The 15,854-nt window shown below is 39.8% G+C and overlaps 1 protein-coding gene across 3 annotated transcripts in view; it reads left to right on the top strand.

The window, feature by feature from the left end:
* The window catches only part of PRKG1 (protein kinase cGMP-dependent 1), a 553,253-nt gene that overhangs the window by 206,340 nt on the left and 331,059 nt on the right, over positions 1-15,854 (top strand). For all 3 annotated transcript variants that reach the window (XM_075423234.1, XM_075423233.1, XM_075423235.1), the window contains exon 3: positions 5,359-5,472. In XM_075423234.1, coding sequence (XP_075279349.1) covers positions 5,359-5,472 — 114 coding nt within the window. The remainder of the gene's footprint in view (positions 1-5,358; positions 5,473-15,854) is intronic.

Genomic DNA, 15,854 nt, shown 5'->3' with positions numbered 1-15,854 from the left:
AAGGAAGTTGTAAATTTATCTCCGTTAATGGATTAGTATTGTATTGCAGTTCTTTGAGTTTCTTTATCTGGTTGACACGTCAAGAAAAGCAGTTTATTTCCTGCATGGAATGCTGCACTGCGTAGGCTGCCAGCTAGGAAAAGAAAATAAGTAAAATTCCTTCTGTTTGTAGCTGTGTTAGACCCTTTATTTCCACGAGAGGTGAATTTGGCTCACAGTCTGGTGAGTTTATTGTTATGTCTTTTTATGTTCCAGATTGCTTAATTACACAACAGGAGAATAGGAGACGTTCTCCGGTACACTAGTTTGTAATTAAACAGCACTGAAAGAGAAGCAGCCTCTTTTCTCTTTCTGTAGTGTCAAAGATCGAATATCTTTGCCTTTCAGTTCCAGCCTTCCTCGGACTACTGTCCTGTTCAGTCTTGCTCTTATGTACTTAGAAAAAAAATAGATAAATTTTCTCTGGCAGCAGCTGAGTTTGTCTAATGAAGTCTCTCATGGATCTTGGTAGAAGAATACAGCTGTCTGTGGAGGACTGGGGAGCTGCTCGGCTGTGGTACCAGCAGCATCACTGAGCTTTGGGAAGGGGGAGAAGGAGCAGCAGGAGTGGGCTTGGAGCCATAAAACACCATCAACCTAGGAGCTGGAGGTGATGGACCAAGGCAAAGGTTACCCAGGTGGCATCTTGTGCTCTGACCACCTCTTGAACCAGTTGGTTCATTCCTAAAGATTGCTTAGAGATTGTATTAATCTGTGTCCAGAGCTTGAGAGCAAAGAGGAGCGTGTCCTTGCAGAGAACCCTGTGAGGACAACACCATGCTGCCCTGTTAAGAGCCAGGAGAGTTGATGGGGAAAGGTAGCATACTTTAACGCAGTAACCTTAACTTGCTTTACTTGTGATGCAGAGGTGGACCAGGCTGCGGTGGGCTTTGTGCCCTGGGCTTAGAGTGGGGCAGAAATGGTGTCATTGTGAGCAGTTGTTTGCAATAGTAATGCATCCCCAGTGCCAAGACACTGCCTTTCGGTAGCGAGAAGGTCACTTGGGACTAACCAAGAGCTGTTTTGCAACCTGAGTAGAAAGCTGTTGCTCGATTGCGAGGTGGGAGCGTAAAACAGAGCCTCGCTAAGGCGTTGCTTGTGTTGCTACAAGTGAAACCTTCCCTTTGGAGAATGCTGTGGTTCTAGAGAAGGAGATTCATTGATGCTTTGCAGCACAGAGGTTGCTTTCATGTTCAAACTGATTTATGGAGCCTTTCTGAAACAACGTAATTTCTGTCATCATCACATTCTTGCATTCCTTCTGGTTGTTTCAAGTAGAAACAGGAGAAATTTTATAATAGCCATTTCATCTGCGTGTAGTAACTTTATATTCAAATTTGCAAAATAAGAAACAGACACTGGAATTACACCACCAGTTAGCAGATATGGTAGCAAATGCTTTTAAATGACTGAATATGAAATTCATATTTGTTAGCTTTCAAAAAAGCAAGTTTTCGTTTTGTTTTGACAAACAAAGCCTGTGCATGATGTCATACTATGTATTTCTGGAACAATCAGGTTTTGTAGCAAGAAATGCATCCACAGTCTTGTGTGTCTTCTTGGCAATCTATGGTTCAAACAACTTTATTAGGAATAAAACTAGTTTGAATAAAAATGTTAAATGAGCATTTAAATCATTCTTGTCTTTTTATAAACAAAGCACTTCTAAGTTACTAAGCAGTTAAGAGTAGATATTGGTAACTGCCTCCAAATATGACCAGTTCTCTCATAGAAAATCTCTGTTGAATTCATCAGAATAAATGCTTGTTGTCTTTTTTTCTAATATCCAAAGCCTACACCGTCTTGGGTCAAGAGAAATTTTAACTATAATCTTTTACTTAATGTCAATGTCTTTTTCGGTTTGCCATGAAACAGAAACTGTATGAAATTTGAGGAATTTGTGCTTGCCCAAGGGTTTCCTGGAGCTTACAGTTTTCTGCCCAACTCTATAGTTGCTGCTTGAAACTCAAAGGTGGCAGTGGATGGGGTAACTACATACAAATCTTATTAGCTTCTGACTTTTGAAAGTTGGCCCCCTATTCTGTAAGGGAAATTATTTTGCTTTGGTTTTGGTTTTGTTGAATGTGATCTTACATATTCTAGCGTGTATCCACACTATTGGGCTGGGAAAACTTCTTCATACTTTTTAAATCAGTATTTTAATTTTGTCACCAATATGCTTCTTGTGTACTGGAGGAAATGGTTGAAGCAGTAAAAGGGTCATGAAGACTGTAGTAAAAATAATCTGTGCAATATTGTGCTTTCCATCTCAAATCTCAAAGTCCTTTGCCATAGTCAGGCAGCAATTTGTCATCAGGGTACAGCAATGAGAGCTCAATCTTCTACATGTGAAAAATCAGCTGTAAAGTCATGGGAGCTGAGCTAATATTTCTGTGTATTACTCCAGTGAGCTCTTCCTAACCCAAGCTGGTCCTTTCCAGCACTGTCACTCCCTCGTGGGGATTTTCATCTCCTCTTCCTCTCAAACGTTGGAGAGCATCTATGGATGATGAAGCATTGACTTGTAACCATGCATGCTCATGAGTGAACCACATATTTTTTTGATACAATGAGAAATACTTCCCCCCCAAAAAAACGCACTGAGCTGTAACAATCACAACCCAGCTTCTTATTTTTAAGTCTTTATAAGAAAATAAATGGGATAGGGGAATACATGTAGCTTTCTTACAAAGACGAATGATCAACATGGATTGCTTTGGGAATCAACAGATGACATCCTAAGCAGTGGGACAGATCTCAAAACGCTTTTGAATATTACAATCTATTTGTGCGTTACTGCTCAGATTTGACTGTCTTTTCTCTGGAACTGGTTATGACTCCATGAGCTAAAAGTAAGGTAAGCTCATTCACTTCGCAGATATTTGTTGTAGAGCTTTTTGCAGAAATATCCTCATTTCAACTCTGCCGAAACTCAGTTCTATTAAAAAAAATAAATATATTCTTCAGAATCATTTAGGAGTCTCTCAAGTGTGTGGGGCACCATTAAAGGTTGACTTTGCTCATTCTTGAGATAAATATCTATTTTTGTGCTTCATATTAGATGAAGCAAACATTTATGAAAAACAATAATAAAAAATAAATTCACTTTTAAAGGAAAGTTAGCCAATACAGGGAATGGAATTGGAGTCCATTTGGAGCTAACAATAAATCAACAACCTCAGAATGTAGTTCTCAGGGTTATTTATTAGCCCAGAATTAGTATATTGTGTGTTTTAGTATTTCTTTGATGGCTTTACCGTGTGAATATAGGACAATGCATTCTTGGCAGACCTCTGATAGGTACTAAACGTGCAGTATCAATGGCTAGCATGAATATGCAGCATCATGGATGCCATATCCTTACAATCCTATTTGCCTTTACACATTGTCATCTACCTGGACTTGAGCAAAGCATTTGACACTGTCCTGCACAGCATCCTTGTCTATAAACCAAATTAATTGGCACTATCTATTTTTGCAAGCATTCGAGGCCCAGTTTGGTATCTAACAGAGCCAGTAAGTGCTGACCTTCCCTCTTGCTACATATAGACCCACAGAGAGCAAGTCAGTGATGCCTTGGTGTTCCATTCCACTAGGCGTAAATAGCGGAAGGTGATCTTTTTAATTCTCTGGGCATTACTGAGAGTCATACAAATGACCAAGAGGCTTGACTAAAAACACAGCTTTATTTGAAATGGCGGTGGAATTACAAATGATGATAGCTTTGGAACTTCATAACATTACTATTAGCACAGTGGGATTGGAAGTGGATATTGACTTGGCAAAAAGTTTCAGCAACGCAATGTCTGATTTCACAAAACCACAGATTATAGCAGGTTGACAAACATGTAACAACATTACCCTTATGTACCAAAAAAGCCAGAGGTAGAGCCAGAGAAGCATTAAGAGAAAAGATATCACCACGCTTGCATCCAGTGGTGGTCTCTGAGCTGGTGGTCAGGGTCCTCCAGTGGTGGGTGCGTGCCTGGTGGTCAGGGTCCTTTGGTGGTGGGTGCACACAGCAAGGAGCTGGCCCCTTCTCCTTTTATACACTTTGGGTGCCTGTCTCGTAGCTTCCTGAAAATTCTCAAAAATGAGTCAGTGGGCATGGGGGGTTCTTGGTGGTCTCACTATCGCCCCCCAAAGGCAAGTGCTTAACTTCCTTGCCTAAGTGACATAGGTGGGTTTTGCAAGTGGACACCCTGCCTCCACAGGGTTTCACTGGGTCTTCCACACTCCCTTATCAAGATGAGGAAGTTCCCAAAGCCCAAACCCCATTTAGGAGTTTGCTTAATTCGATCATCTTTATCAGTTTCTCAAGAAGGATGTTTGAGACAGTTACCCACTCTGGCCTGGGGATGTTTGTGACAACTGCCCACCTCAGCCTGGGGCTGCACATCTGGGGGCTGGTGTAGCTGGATCGCTTAACAGTCTGCTTCTCAATTTCGATTCAGAAGAGGCTTTTTAGTGACCGATAACTTTTGAAATTTTCCCTTTCCTGTCTGGCACTTTATTTGCTACAGCCTACATAATAGTCGTAGGCGCGATAACCCCTGTGTACCCCCATGCATGTACTCTGCTTCTCATCGTGACGTCACTTGTTTGTGCACAAGGTGGTGGGGCTTTCTTCAATTCCTTCCCTTCTGATGGCTTTTGTTCCTCAGGTGTCCTTTGAAAGCCCTAGATTGGTCCTCAGCTACTTTCTTTCCATTCAGCTTTTGCTTTTAAATCTCCCTCATATGTCTCATCTCGGCACAGTATTGGTAAACAGATAAAGCAGACTTGCTCTTGTAAGAAGAATTGTTTGGAAAGGAAAGGTACGGTGAGATGGGAGTTAAATAATAGCCACGGGTCAAAGTAATTTTCCTTTTGATAATAGCTGTGTTACTCGTGGATGAGTGTTCTTGGGGATTAGTTTATCAGTGAAAATGAGCAAAATTACTCCATGGTTTTCCTGTGTGGTGTTAAAGACCTAAATATCTTCCTTTTTTAACACAAAAATTGGCTAAAATTTCACCTGAAAGTGTAATACAGGGAACAAAGTTTGCGTCGAGCTTTTAGTGTACTAGTAAGTATTTCCTGACTGTACAGATACTCCACTAAGAAAACTGAAGTGTTGAAAGCTTATATATACAACAGTTGTTTATAATGTTTTTCTGACTTTATGCTCTCTCCTTGATAATACGTTTAATTGGTTTTCAAGCTGTAGGACTCCTGGTGTTTTTATTCACAGTATAATTGAATATGTTTTAAAACTTAAGTCTGAAAGAACTTGATTTATCTTTTAAAATCGTCTTTTGGTTCTTTTCTTCCTCACAGATGGGAAGGTTGAAGTGACGAAAGAAGGCGTGAAGCTGTGCACCATGGGACCTGGCAAAGTCTTTGGGGAGTTAGCCATCCTCTACAATTGCACCCGAACAGCAACTGTCAAAAGTAAGATAATTTTTGAACTTTGATGTTGAATGACTTTGGATTTCATTTGGAAGTAGGGTTCTTCTCATCTCTTCTTTGGAGTTGCAGCCTCTGTTAGATGTTCGACTTTCTTAATTAAACTCTTTAGGGCATGGATTTTAGTATGGAATTCAGCCACTGTGAGCAGGAAGAGGATGGAAAAAAAGTGCTTCACTGGATTCTTTTGCTCAGGTTTGTTTGTGTGGGGAATCTCCTACATTAATACAGCTAATACCGTAGCTTTCTTTACAATTTCTGCTGAATCTTGTGATATGGCTGTTGCTTAGAAGAGCATATCTGAACCTTGTAAGTGTAAGGCTTCAAGGGAAATTCTGTAAGTAAAGCTTATGCATTTTTTCGGGATGAGTCATTATTTTCCCCCTAAACTGACTAAACAAAATTGGGAAAAAAAACCTGGATGACACTGATCTCATGCTTTCAGTCTTTGGTGCTTCTTCTCTAATGTAGTTTCTTTTATGAAAGTTCTGGACAAAAGCCTAGGTTGTACAATAAGTAGAGCAAAATCACATTGCTACCTGCAACATGAATATTTTTTAATTTATTTTCAGATTAATAGTTGAGATTTGGGATACCTGATACCACAGTCATCCTTGATCTTGAGGATAAGATTTTATGGTGACATCTTAAGCAGAGAGGTTTTATAGGAGATGATAAATGGTTCTGTGGTTTAAAGATGCTGGAGGGGAGAAGTTAGGATGGTACAGATGGGATAGAATAATGTAAACAAGTGGTACCAAAATAATGAGGCATGTGAGTCCCTGTTCAGAAGAAAGCCTTTGAGAAATACCTAATTTTCCTTCAAAAAGAGAGAGAAAGAAAGAGAACAAATGGGCAGAAATGACAAAACAGGAAAAGATAGCTAGATTTTTTGTGAAGAAAAATGATGTTCTCCATAATCCCAAAGAATTTGACTGATGTGCTCTATTTTCAACTGCACAAACCTTTCCTTTTTACAAGTACTGTTTATTGCAAGTAAATTCTGACAACACAGTCAGTTCATCAGTGGCACAGTTTATGCTTTGGAGTAATCCAAATGATCAGCAAATGCTTTGAGGTAATCCTGAATCATGTAGCAAATGTGCATATCGCACAAGTCACACCTAGTCCCACGGGGACAGCCCCCGCCCGCCCCAGGGGCCTCCAGGCTGCTTCAGACAGTGTGTTGGGCTCCTTTTCTGTGAGATGCTTTATCTCCTTCCCCATAGTCCACCAAGGGGAGTATGAGTGAGAATGGGAAGCGGGTGTTGATCCACTGTCTCCTCCCCCATATCTTCCTGCCCTGTGGGTGCATTATCCATGTAGCTGTACAGCCGGTTTTTCTGTCCGATTAAAGGTTTGGGGGACTGATGATGGCGATGAATTCAGATAAGCTACAGGCTTATGTGATAATATGGTTAAACAAAGTTGGAAAGCTTGGAGAAAGACAGGAGGTGGTCGAATCCCAGGAAAGGAAATGAGAGGATAGTTATTGTTTAGTTCCCCTTGGAAAAGCAGTGCTAAAAGGGTCCTGATCCAGTGGTACCATGATCACTACATCATGTAATCCTGCGTAGTCACACTGTTCTTGTGCAAACAGGTTGAAATGGATAAAAACACAAGTGATTCCAACAGCAAATAATACTGGCAGCAGTTTTTAGTATGTTTACTATTACTCATTTTTTCAGGTACTAAGTCTCTTCTCTTGAGCAAAGTGTGACAACTGGCACTTAGCTTTGCCAAATCTTTTTTTCCAGGTTAAGTTGGGGGCAATAGTAAGGTCACTAATGTGACCTTCCTCGGAGAGATCTTTCTTTAAGAAGGAGGTGTCTGCATTCATTGTTATACTCTGTTCCTTTCCTACCAGCATCTTAAAATTATGATAATTTTGCATTTTCTTCTGCTGGTAGCTGTGGGGCGTGTAGTCTCGTTTCCAATGCCAGCAAGTGACTTTTAGGTATTTTCCTTCTCATTATTGCACAAATAAGTAGCAGTTGTGATTGTAATTGGCTTTATATCCTTTCAAGTGTGGTGGCACACAAGGTCACAGCATGACTTTGGGGAACTGTTTCAGCTAGACCTAGCTGAACAGAGGTCTTGGAGATGTGCAGATCAATTTAGGACATGTTATTGACTTAAATTGTTGCCACTGCTGCTAACAAAGAACTTCAAACATTTGTTTGTTCTTTTGGCTAAATGATAAATAAATGTCATAAATATCTAGAAAGCTGAAGACTAGGAAATATTCCGTTAGGTCTAATGAGAACTTGGATCATTACAAGGTTTATTTCAAGAGAAATGAACAATTTATGATTGTAATGAGAGAAGACACCTAGTGGACATTGATGCTGGAAACGGTGAAGATGAGTCAAAGGGCATCATTCAGCTTTCATTTAGAGAAACACTTTAAGTCAGGGCTTCTGAATTTTCAGGAGATAGATTTGCATTACCTCCATAGTATCAGAAGTGTTTTTTGATGTGCCTGCCAGTACTTCATTACAAAGTCATTAAGTATTTCGTTTTGAAAAATGACGTTGCAGCAAAGACTGAATGAAGGATGCATTATGGTAGTGTGAAGCTCAGCACAGTGCCTTTGGACCGTAATGATGTGTCAGCTGTGTTGACATCTCTTGCTGTAACTTGTTTGTATGTGGACTCCTGCTTTGGCTTTTTAAATAATAAGAGATTTTAGTGTCATTACTCACTGCATTAGTCTACACAGGCTCTTCAGCTGGTGCTCGCTCTATAGGAGATTGCAGATTTCAAGGGATAAATCACTGTAGAAAGGACTGTCTTTTAAAAAGAATTTAGAAGACTTTAAATTTTAATTATTCTGATCTGACTTCTGCTGGTTCATTATGACGTCTTTAATAAGACAACTCAGGTCTTTTGAAAGCCTGCCCAAAGAGAATTATTATACTATTTTTTCTGTTATTACAGTCTTAAGTAAAAGCGGGGTGGGGTCTAACCAGCGCCTGGGAAGAAAGAGCAACCAAACCCTTGGGTGTTCAGAAGCACTGAGGAAGGTATGGCCACATCTCATGAAATGGGGCCTCATCTCTAAGATAGCTGCTTACGATTTTTTTCAAGTTTGACACTCCAAGTATGTCGCTGTCATGGCTTTCTAAAGTACTGGTGTTCACAGATTGACTTCCAATACATATACAGCTAAATCCAAACCAGCAGCTAATTTTTTCCTCTTTCAGTATGAATTATCCAGAGTTCTCAAGTGCCTAAATGCAAAACTTGATGCTACTTGCAGTTTAAAGCAGAATCACAGACTTTGCTCTCTGATTCCAACAAATAATTAAAAGCAGTGCATGAGAATAAGGAAAAGAAAACTCCGCTCATTGTGAATGAATTATCTCACAGCTAAAATGATGTGTCTAATCCCCTGGGAGAGTGGTGTTCTCCAAATACACCTGTTTACCCATGTGTCTCGAATTAATATTGTCTCCTGTTTGAGGAAGCTAGTTGAGTGTCCTAAAATAGTAAAGGCAGTAAGCTGTGTTTCAGATCAGTCAGAAATAACATTACTGACTCAGCAAGTGATCCGAGTATTAAAAATATGCTGGATTTTGTTCTTGTTTTTGTTTACCTCTGCTCTGGCTGGCTAATTTCTCACTGTAACTCTCTGCCACCTATGTAGGTTAATAAAAGGATGAACACCAGTGTGTCTGAAATCTCTGCCTTGGTTGCTTGTCAGCACTGAGGCAAACATGGGCGTGCGGGTGACTTGCTGCGGTGGGAAGCCTGCTGCCCTTCTCTTCCCACGCACAGGTATAGCATGAGTATGAGAGTCCAGTGATGGTAAAGGAGGCGGGCCAAGAGATGTTCAAATGCACCTTGGCTCTACCCAAGCCATGCAGCTCAATATTAGACTCTTAATTAGGAATATTTCCTGTTCACCAAGAAAGGATTTCCTGTTCACCAAGGTAGCAAACGGTATTTCCAAGTGAGTTATTGCAAGAGTCAGAAACAAGCAAAAAGTTATTAAAATTCAAATGTGGTTTTGTTCATTAGTAACATGGGCAATAGAAGGAACTATGAGATGTCAGAAAAAAAACCAAAAAACACCAAAAAACCCCCAGTTGAATTTGAGTTGTATATAAAACTTTGTAATTCTTCATTTGATAACACAGAAGATCTTCTTACTAAGTGGAAATTTGTCTGCTGTTAATGTTGTGCAGTAGCTCTCATTCCTCCTAAAGAAAAATCTGGTAGGCAGAGTTAAGTAGTATTTTTGCAGGCAGTTTTGGGAAGCACTGATCTCCTGAAAGGAGTGGATTCTTCATGCACTAAGGATGGCCTTATCATCTGAAATTATATTCTCTCAGGGACAAAATTAGAATAAAAACTTCCCACAAATACACCTCTATGCAAGGCTGCAGATTTCAGTGGAGTTACACTCAATACCAGTCCATGTTTTTAGGAAAATAATATTAGTGAAAAAAAGAAACCACAAGCTGAAGTTGTTAAACTGTAAATTATGTAAATCTTTTTTTCTGGTGAAAATAAGGGGGTCTCCTCAAAAGCCAGCACAAGAGTTTCTCAAGCATCTCTGCTTATCGGCAGTGCTAATTGTACAAAACTCAGTGCTGCATAGCATGATTAAGGCAGTAGTTTATCAGTTTGTTGCCAAGAGTGGATGAGTTTGAATTTTCTGACGCTAACTTTACAACCATCTTGGGAACGTGAATAAATTGCAAGGAAAAATAAGGCAACAGTCAGTTGCCAATTAAAACTGCAGAGACTAGCTAGAAGCCTTTGAGAAGGACGTAGCCTTCATGTGTTCTCTTCTAACAATTTTGGGAGCTAGTGTAAAGGCTGCTCAGATCTTCTTAAAACAATCACACATTTTGGAAAGAAGTTGACTTTAGTTATTCAGCCATTTGACTAAAACCTTCCTGATATTACTTACAGATATGAAACCCAGGGTGGCCAAGCCAGAGATGATCAGGTTGCAGATCAGTCTGGTGTGCCTGGTAGGAGATAAATTAATATATCCTTGGAGAAAGTAATTTAAACCCTCTCTTGCACGGCCTATGTTTTTCTCTGACCTTAATGGTTTCTGCCAGGTGATGCAACAAAGTGGATTTGGATTGTTCCTCAAAGGGAAAGACAACAAGAGAAAACGATGTTGAGGACGACAGACAAGATGTAGCAGAACTTTTTTTCCCCTAGTAGGCAGGAGTGTCTTCAGTATGGCATCTCCATGGTCAGGAGGTGCAAGCATAGGGATGGGTGTTCTGACCACGCAGCATAGGGCAGTTAAATTTTACCTGAGAGACGGTCTAATCAGAGAGAGAATAGTATGAGATGGGAAGAGCAAAATGAAAAATGCATACAACACCTGGGTTTGTTGTGTACCTGAAACGTCAACAGTCTTGTTGAACTCTGTGGCAAAAATAAGAACTGGTTAAGGAAGCACAGCAAAAAAGACGAAATATGAAATTAGTCATCGTGGGGTGTATTGATACTTATTGGATTACCTTTTTTTTTTTTTTTAAGTAGTAAAGAGTACAGTGACGTGGTGTAGACATGAATGACCAACCATGAAAAGTTTCAGTCCAAGTTTGGGCTTGCTCTTGTGTCCTGCCTGGTGGCATGCAGGTAGCAGCCACCTGACACAACCCTGGTGTGAAACATTGTCATTCTCCTCTACACCTACACCTTTTCTGAGTGAGGATAAGAAGGTCCAGAAGCCAGGCTATGTACTTGATGGACAAATTCTGGTACAGTTTGGGACGTTTCAGGTGCTGCAACTTGTTGTTGACTGTAGAAACTATCCAAGGCAGCTCATTCCTTTGAATTGTGCTTTTAATATGGGAAATAGAGAAAAAATGACTAAGCAAAAGAAAATAAATTTGGATGTGTTTTTGGTTGTGGTTAAGTATCAAGTCAGTGCTTAAACTGGTTTCCTTCCAATACAGTGATTTTTTGATCTTGATGCAATTTTGGTGTCTCAGTGTTCAAGACACCACATCAATTACAAGAGCTGTGGCAGAGCTAATATTTCCAAAGTGTAGCACCTCACCATCTGTACAAAGGCTTTAGGGTTATTGCTTATCCTGATCTATGTTTTGGCTTACTATTTTTGATTGAGAACTTCAGCTGATTTCTAGCAGTGCAGCAAAACTAAGCAAAATACTGCAAGCAAGGTACAAACATAAATAATGGGCAGGGGAAAGAGCCATGTTTTCTAATGGTGAGTGAGAATGATGCTGATGGTCTTTTGTGGAGAAAGCAGATTCAGCAAGCAAGGAGGCTGTGAAGGACCAGATACAGGGCTACTTGTCGATGGTTTTTTGTAAGCAGCACGTTGCTGCTTTGCATTTTCAAGAGGTCGTAAGCTTGCAGAACAGCATTGCAGATACTTTATTTCTGCTATTTCTATGTGTGACCTTCCCCCCCCTTGTACATACTGGCTTTTGATTATTATTTCAGGACTTTTTGGGCAAGAGGGTATGATCCTTACTGCTTCAGGAGTTTGAGGAGCACTATCCATTGAAAAGTCTCTTTGACACAGGCTTTCTGCTATACGTTACTTTTTCTACTCCTGGTAACACAGAAGGAGAGGTAGTGTCTTATTCTGACTTCAACGCTATGGCCCAAAATTTGGAAGTTTCATTCTTTGTTTTTTTTTCCCCATTTCAATGTTCTAACATGAAAGAGCTGAAAGAAAAGAAAGTCACATATATCCAGTTTCTAAGAATCATGAGACTGAAATAAAAAATTACTTATCCATAAGGAATATGTAAGTTCTGGCAACACATTATTTGGTTCTCTGAAGAAATACTTAATCCTTCCCATTTTGTTGGGTCAGTGTATTAATTTCAAGGCTAATGTGTTTCACTTCCTTGGCTAGGAGCAACTGCAATTTGAGCTGAAAAAGAAGTGAGGGATGAGTGCTGCTGCTGCATTGCTCTGCTGGGTTATAAAGCACCAGCCCTGCCTCCAGGAATTCTCGGTGTGGAGTTTTCTGTCTTTGATTTGAGCTGTTATTAAAAACAAGAAATCTGTAGTGCTTGCTTCTTCCTTAAATGCTCTCATAGTTCGGGTTTTTGTGTTGCCTTTGTTCTTGAGAAAATCTGCCTTGTCTCTCAAGGTCTTTAATTAGTGCTTTTAATTAAAATAATTTTTTTTCTTTTTTCCTTTTCTTTGGGGTTTGTTTGTTTTTTTTACTAACAATACGTTTTTTTTAGCTTGCCTGCCTTTGGCATCATCAGCAGTTTGCTAGTCTTTTCAGGATGGAAAGTCTTTCAGTTCAGGGGCTCAGTTTTCTGTGGCTCATTTGACTGAATTTTTATTTTCTTTTTACTTTTTTTTTTTTAAACCGAATGTTTGTTTATCTTTTTGTTTTCCTGTTAAACTTATTCTAGATTAGCTTTGTCACAGCACTTACCCAGTACCCAGAGTTGTCCCTTTGATCCTTGTAGTTGATTTAATAGTGCTGTTATCTTTATTGTCTCACCTGCAGATGTTTCAGAGGATCATCGATATGAGTTGTCTTTTCTAGCAGTGCTCATTAGATCAGAGACAGAGAAAGCAGAGGTGAGTTTAGGGTCCAGTTGAGTGGTTTTGCCCCATGAAGACACTACGAGCTGTCTTGGAGGCAAGAATGGAAGAAAGATGCTGAAGAGTGGGTGATAGCTTCTATTAAACACAACATTCCTGTAAAATCAAAGAGCAACTTCTTCATACAGTATTTCGTGTGCATGCCAATGTGTTGGAAAGAGGACAGGAAACAAATACAGCAGCATCCATGAATCTCTTAGTTTTCCTCTCCTGATTTATATTATTTCCTAGCTAATTGTAGAATGGTTCACAGGTTTTAGTCTTGGATTACTCATTTTTTGTAACTTTTCCTTTAGCATCTACTTTAAGGCTTTAGAAAAGGTATTATGAAACAGAGCCTGGAAAACTTGCAAATCATTTTAAGTTAAGAGACACCCTTAGGAATGGGACTTGAAGACTTGTTGCAGCTAAATTTGCAAATGGAGCATGGAGAAATCTTGAATGCTAGTTTTATTTTAGAATGAGTTTGAATACCTGGAGAAATAAAGATCTGTAAAACTATTCAGCCCAGTAAAATTCTTCAAGAGCATTCATCAACCACACTGGCAGGAGCAGCTGCTCTAACACCTGGACGTTTAGGCATCACGTGCAATTTTAGCACTGGTCTGCTACATGGTAAATCCGGAGCAGAGGGAGCGATTCAGCCCCAATGTAGGTGTGTTCTGCCAGGTATCCTGGCTGCCCTCTGGAAAGCAGTGTAGGTCCTGAGCTGTATCTGCTTGTCCCTAGATGATGTCTGCATTCATGTTCCTGTTGCAGAGAGTAACTTTCCTCCCCTTCAGATTGTTATTTAAAACTGGTGTACAAAATCATTTTATTATAGGACAAAGCTTTCATTGTAAGTCTGTATTTGAAAACTATACAGACTTATTTGCCAGAGCTCAAGACAAAATAATATGTGTTGTGTTTGGTACAGAGGTGTGGTTATCATGCAGGGGAAATTAAGCGCTTAAGTTGATTTTAAATACTCCTGAAAATAATTTTGCTGATATTTTTCATGTTGTTTTAATTGCAGAGTTGGATAATCTGAGAAACCGCTACTGCTAAACGTGTTCATAAGTAGATTATGACTTTCTCCATGCATCCCTTGAAAAAGTAGTTAATATTAACAGTAGCTGTAAAACAATTAATTCACAAGAGCTGCCTTTTCATCGCCTTTTATTCATGTCTCTGAAAATGTTGCTGATGCGTGAAATCTGTTTAGAGCGGTTTTGATGAATGAGATGACTGAACTTTGCTAATGATAGTAAACCTTTGCTTTGAGCAGAGTTTGATAAACAAGAGAATGCAATAATAGTTATTTGCCATTTATATTCATTTATGGACCCAACAATACATGGTCTTTTCTCAGATTAAAATGCAACAGACTGCATAGGTTCTTATTTTGACTCACCAATATTCTAGACTGTGTCCTGGTACTAAATGGGCAACAAAAAGCTGCTTGGTACAGAGACAGACACAGAACTGATCAATTTGTGTTTAAGAACCAAAGCAGATCTCCCCTTTTGTTCTCTAAAGCTACTTTAGCAGATGCTTGATGAAATGGAATCACCCCATGCTGCCTTTCCTGGTGTCCATAAAAGCACAGTTTTTAAAGATATTTTTACTCTTCATAATTCAAGGTTTCTTTCTGAGTTACAATGGATTTATTTTAAAGATTTCATTATACCTTTCTGTATTCGAGGAATTGTGCTTCAGTGTATTCAAAGTCCATCCTTTTAATAAACTTCTATTAAGGAAATCTTCAAATACGATCTCCCAGCAATAAGCTCAAATACATAACTAGTCAGTAAATGTTACTGCCATTTGTATTGCTTTCAGCTAAACTATGGCATCATCATCTCCACTGATGTGTTTGGTCCCTTTGGACTGAGCTGATCCCGCTGCCTCCACCATCTGTGGTAGCAATGGGCTCCAGATCTTCTGAATCCACAAGGAAGTGTGGGATTTTTTTCAATATTAAACCCATCGGCTACAAGTTTAATTGATTATCTTTTTATTATCATTATTCTCCCCCCCCGAATTGTGGGTTTGGTGAAAACAGTTCTGCATTCGTTTTATTCACTGACTTGATGACACCAAGCCTTAGCCTTAGCCTTCTCTCTAGATTGTAGTTTGCTAACCTGTTCCGCCTCTCCTTGTAAGGCAGCTGCTCCACTGCAGGAAAATTTTGTAACTCCCTTTGGACTTTCTGAAGCCTCACTGGGTCCAACTGGCTCATAGCATGGGGCAAGTGAGAGTGTCAAGGGATTATTTAGCAACAGATCATACCCTTAGTCTTGTTTGTTGTATGATGTTCAATATCCGCATCAGATTTTGGTCTATGGTCTTGTTTTAGAAAACACAAATGTTGTTAAAACCTTGCTGTGGAAATAAACTGGGAATTCTCTTTTCAGGACTGTTGAAGGAAATGGACTGAAAGCTGGACCGTGGGCTGTGTCAGTGGGAGCTGCACAGCAGGGAGGGGACAGGGATAGGGATGAACCTGGTGGCAGGGTATGTGCCAGGGCGCTGTGCCTGTACCTGAGTCTGCAGCCGAAGAGGCTGCAGCCACTGGTTCCAGCAAAGGATTTGTGCCCCAAGTGGAGCCCATCTGGTCCTACCAGCAGACTTTTGTGTTGGGAGTTTCCGATGTCCAAGTCAGGCTTCCAAAATTTAAGGACCATGTAATGCTGTCATTTATAACCTTAACCTTACAAACAGGGAATCCAAAATTTCTTAGCATATAGCAATTTTTAAAAATTTTACGTTGTAATTCAGTGAGTTTGTGTTCAGACTTATTAGCTATT

The sequence above is a fragment of the Opisthocomus hoazin genome, chromosome 6, assembly GCF_030867145.1.
Source record: "Opisthocomus hoazin isolate bOpiHoa1 chromosome 6, bOpiHoa1.hap1, whole genome shotgun sequence".
In the NCBI taxonomy this organism is placed as follows: Eukaryota; Metazoa; Chordata; class Aves; order Opisthocomiformes; family Opisthocomidae; genus Opisthocomus; species Opisthocomus hoazin.
The sequence above is the reverse complement of the archived record's forward strand: the minus strand, read 5'-3'. Positions and strand labels throughout refer to the sequence as shown.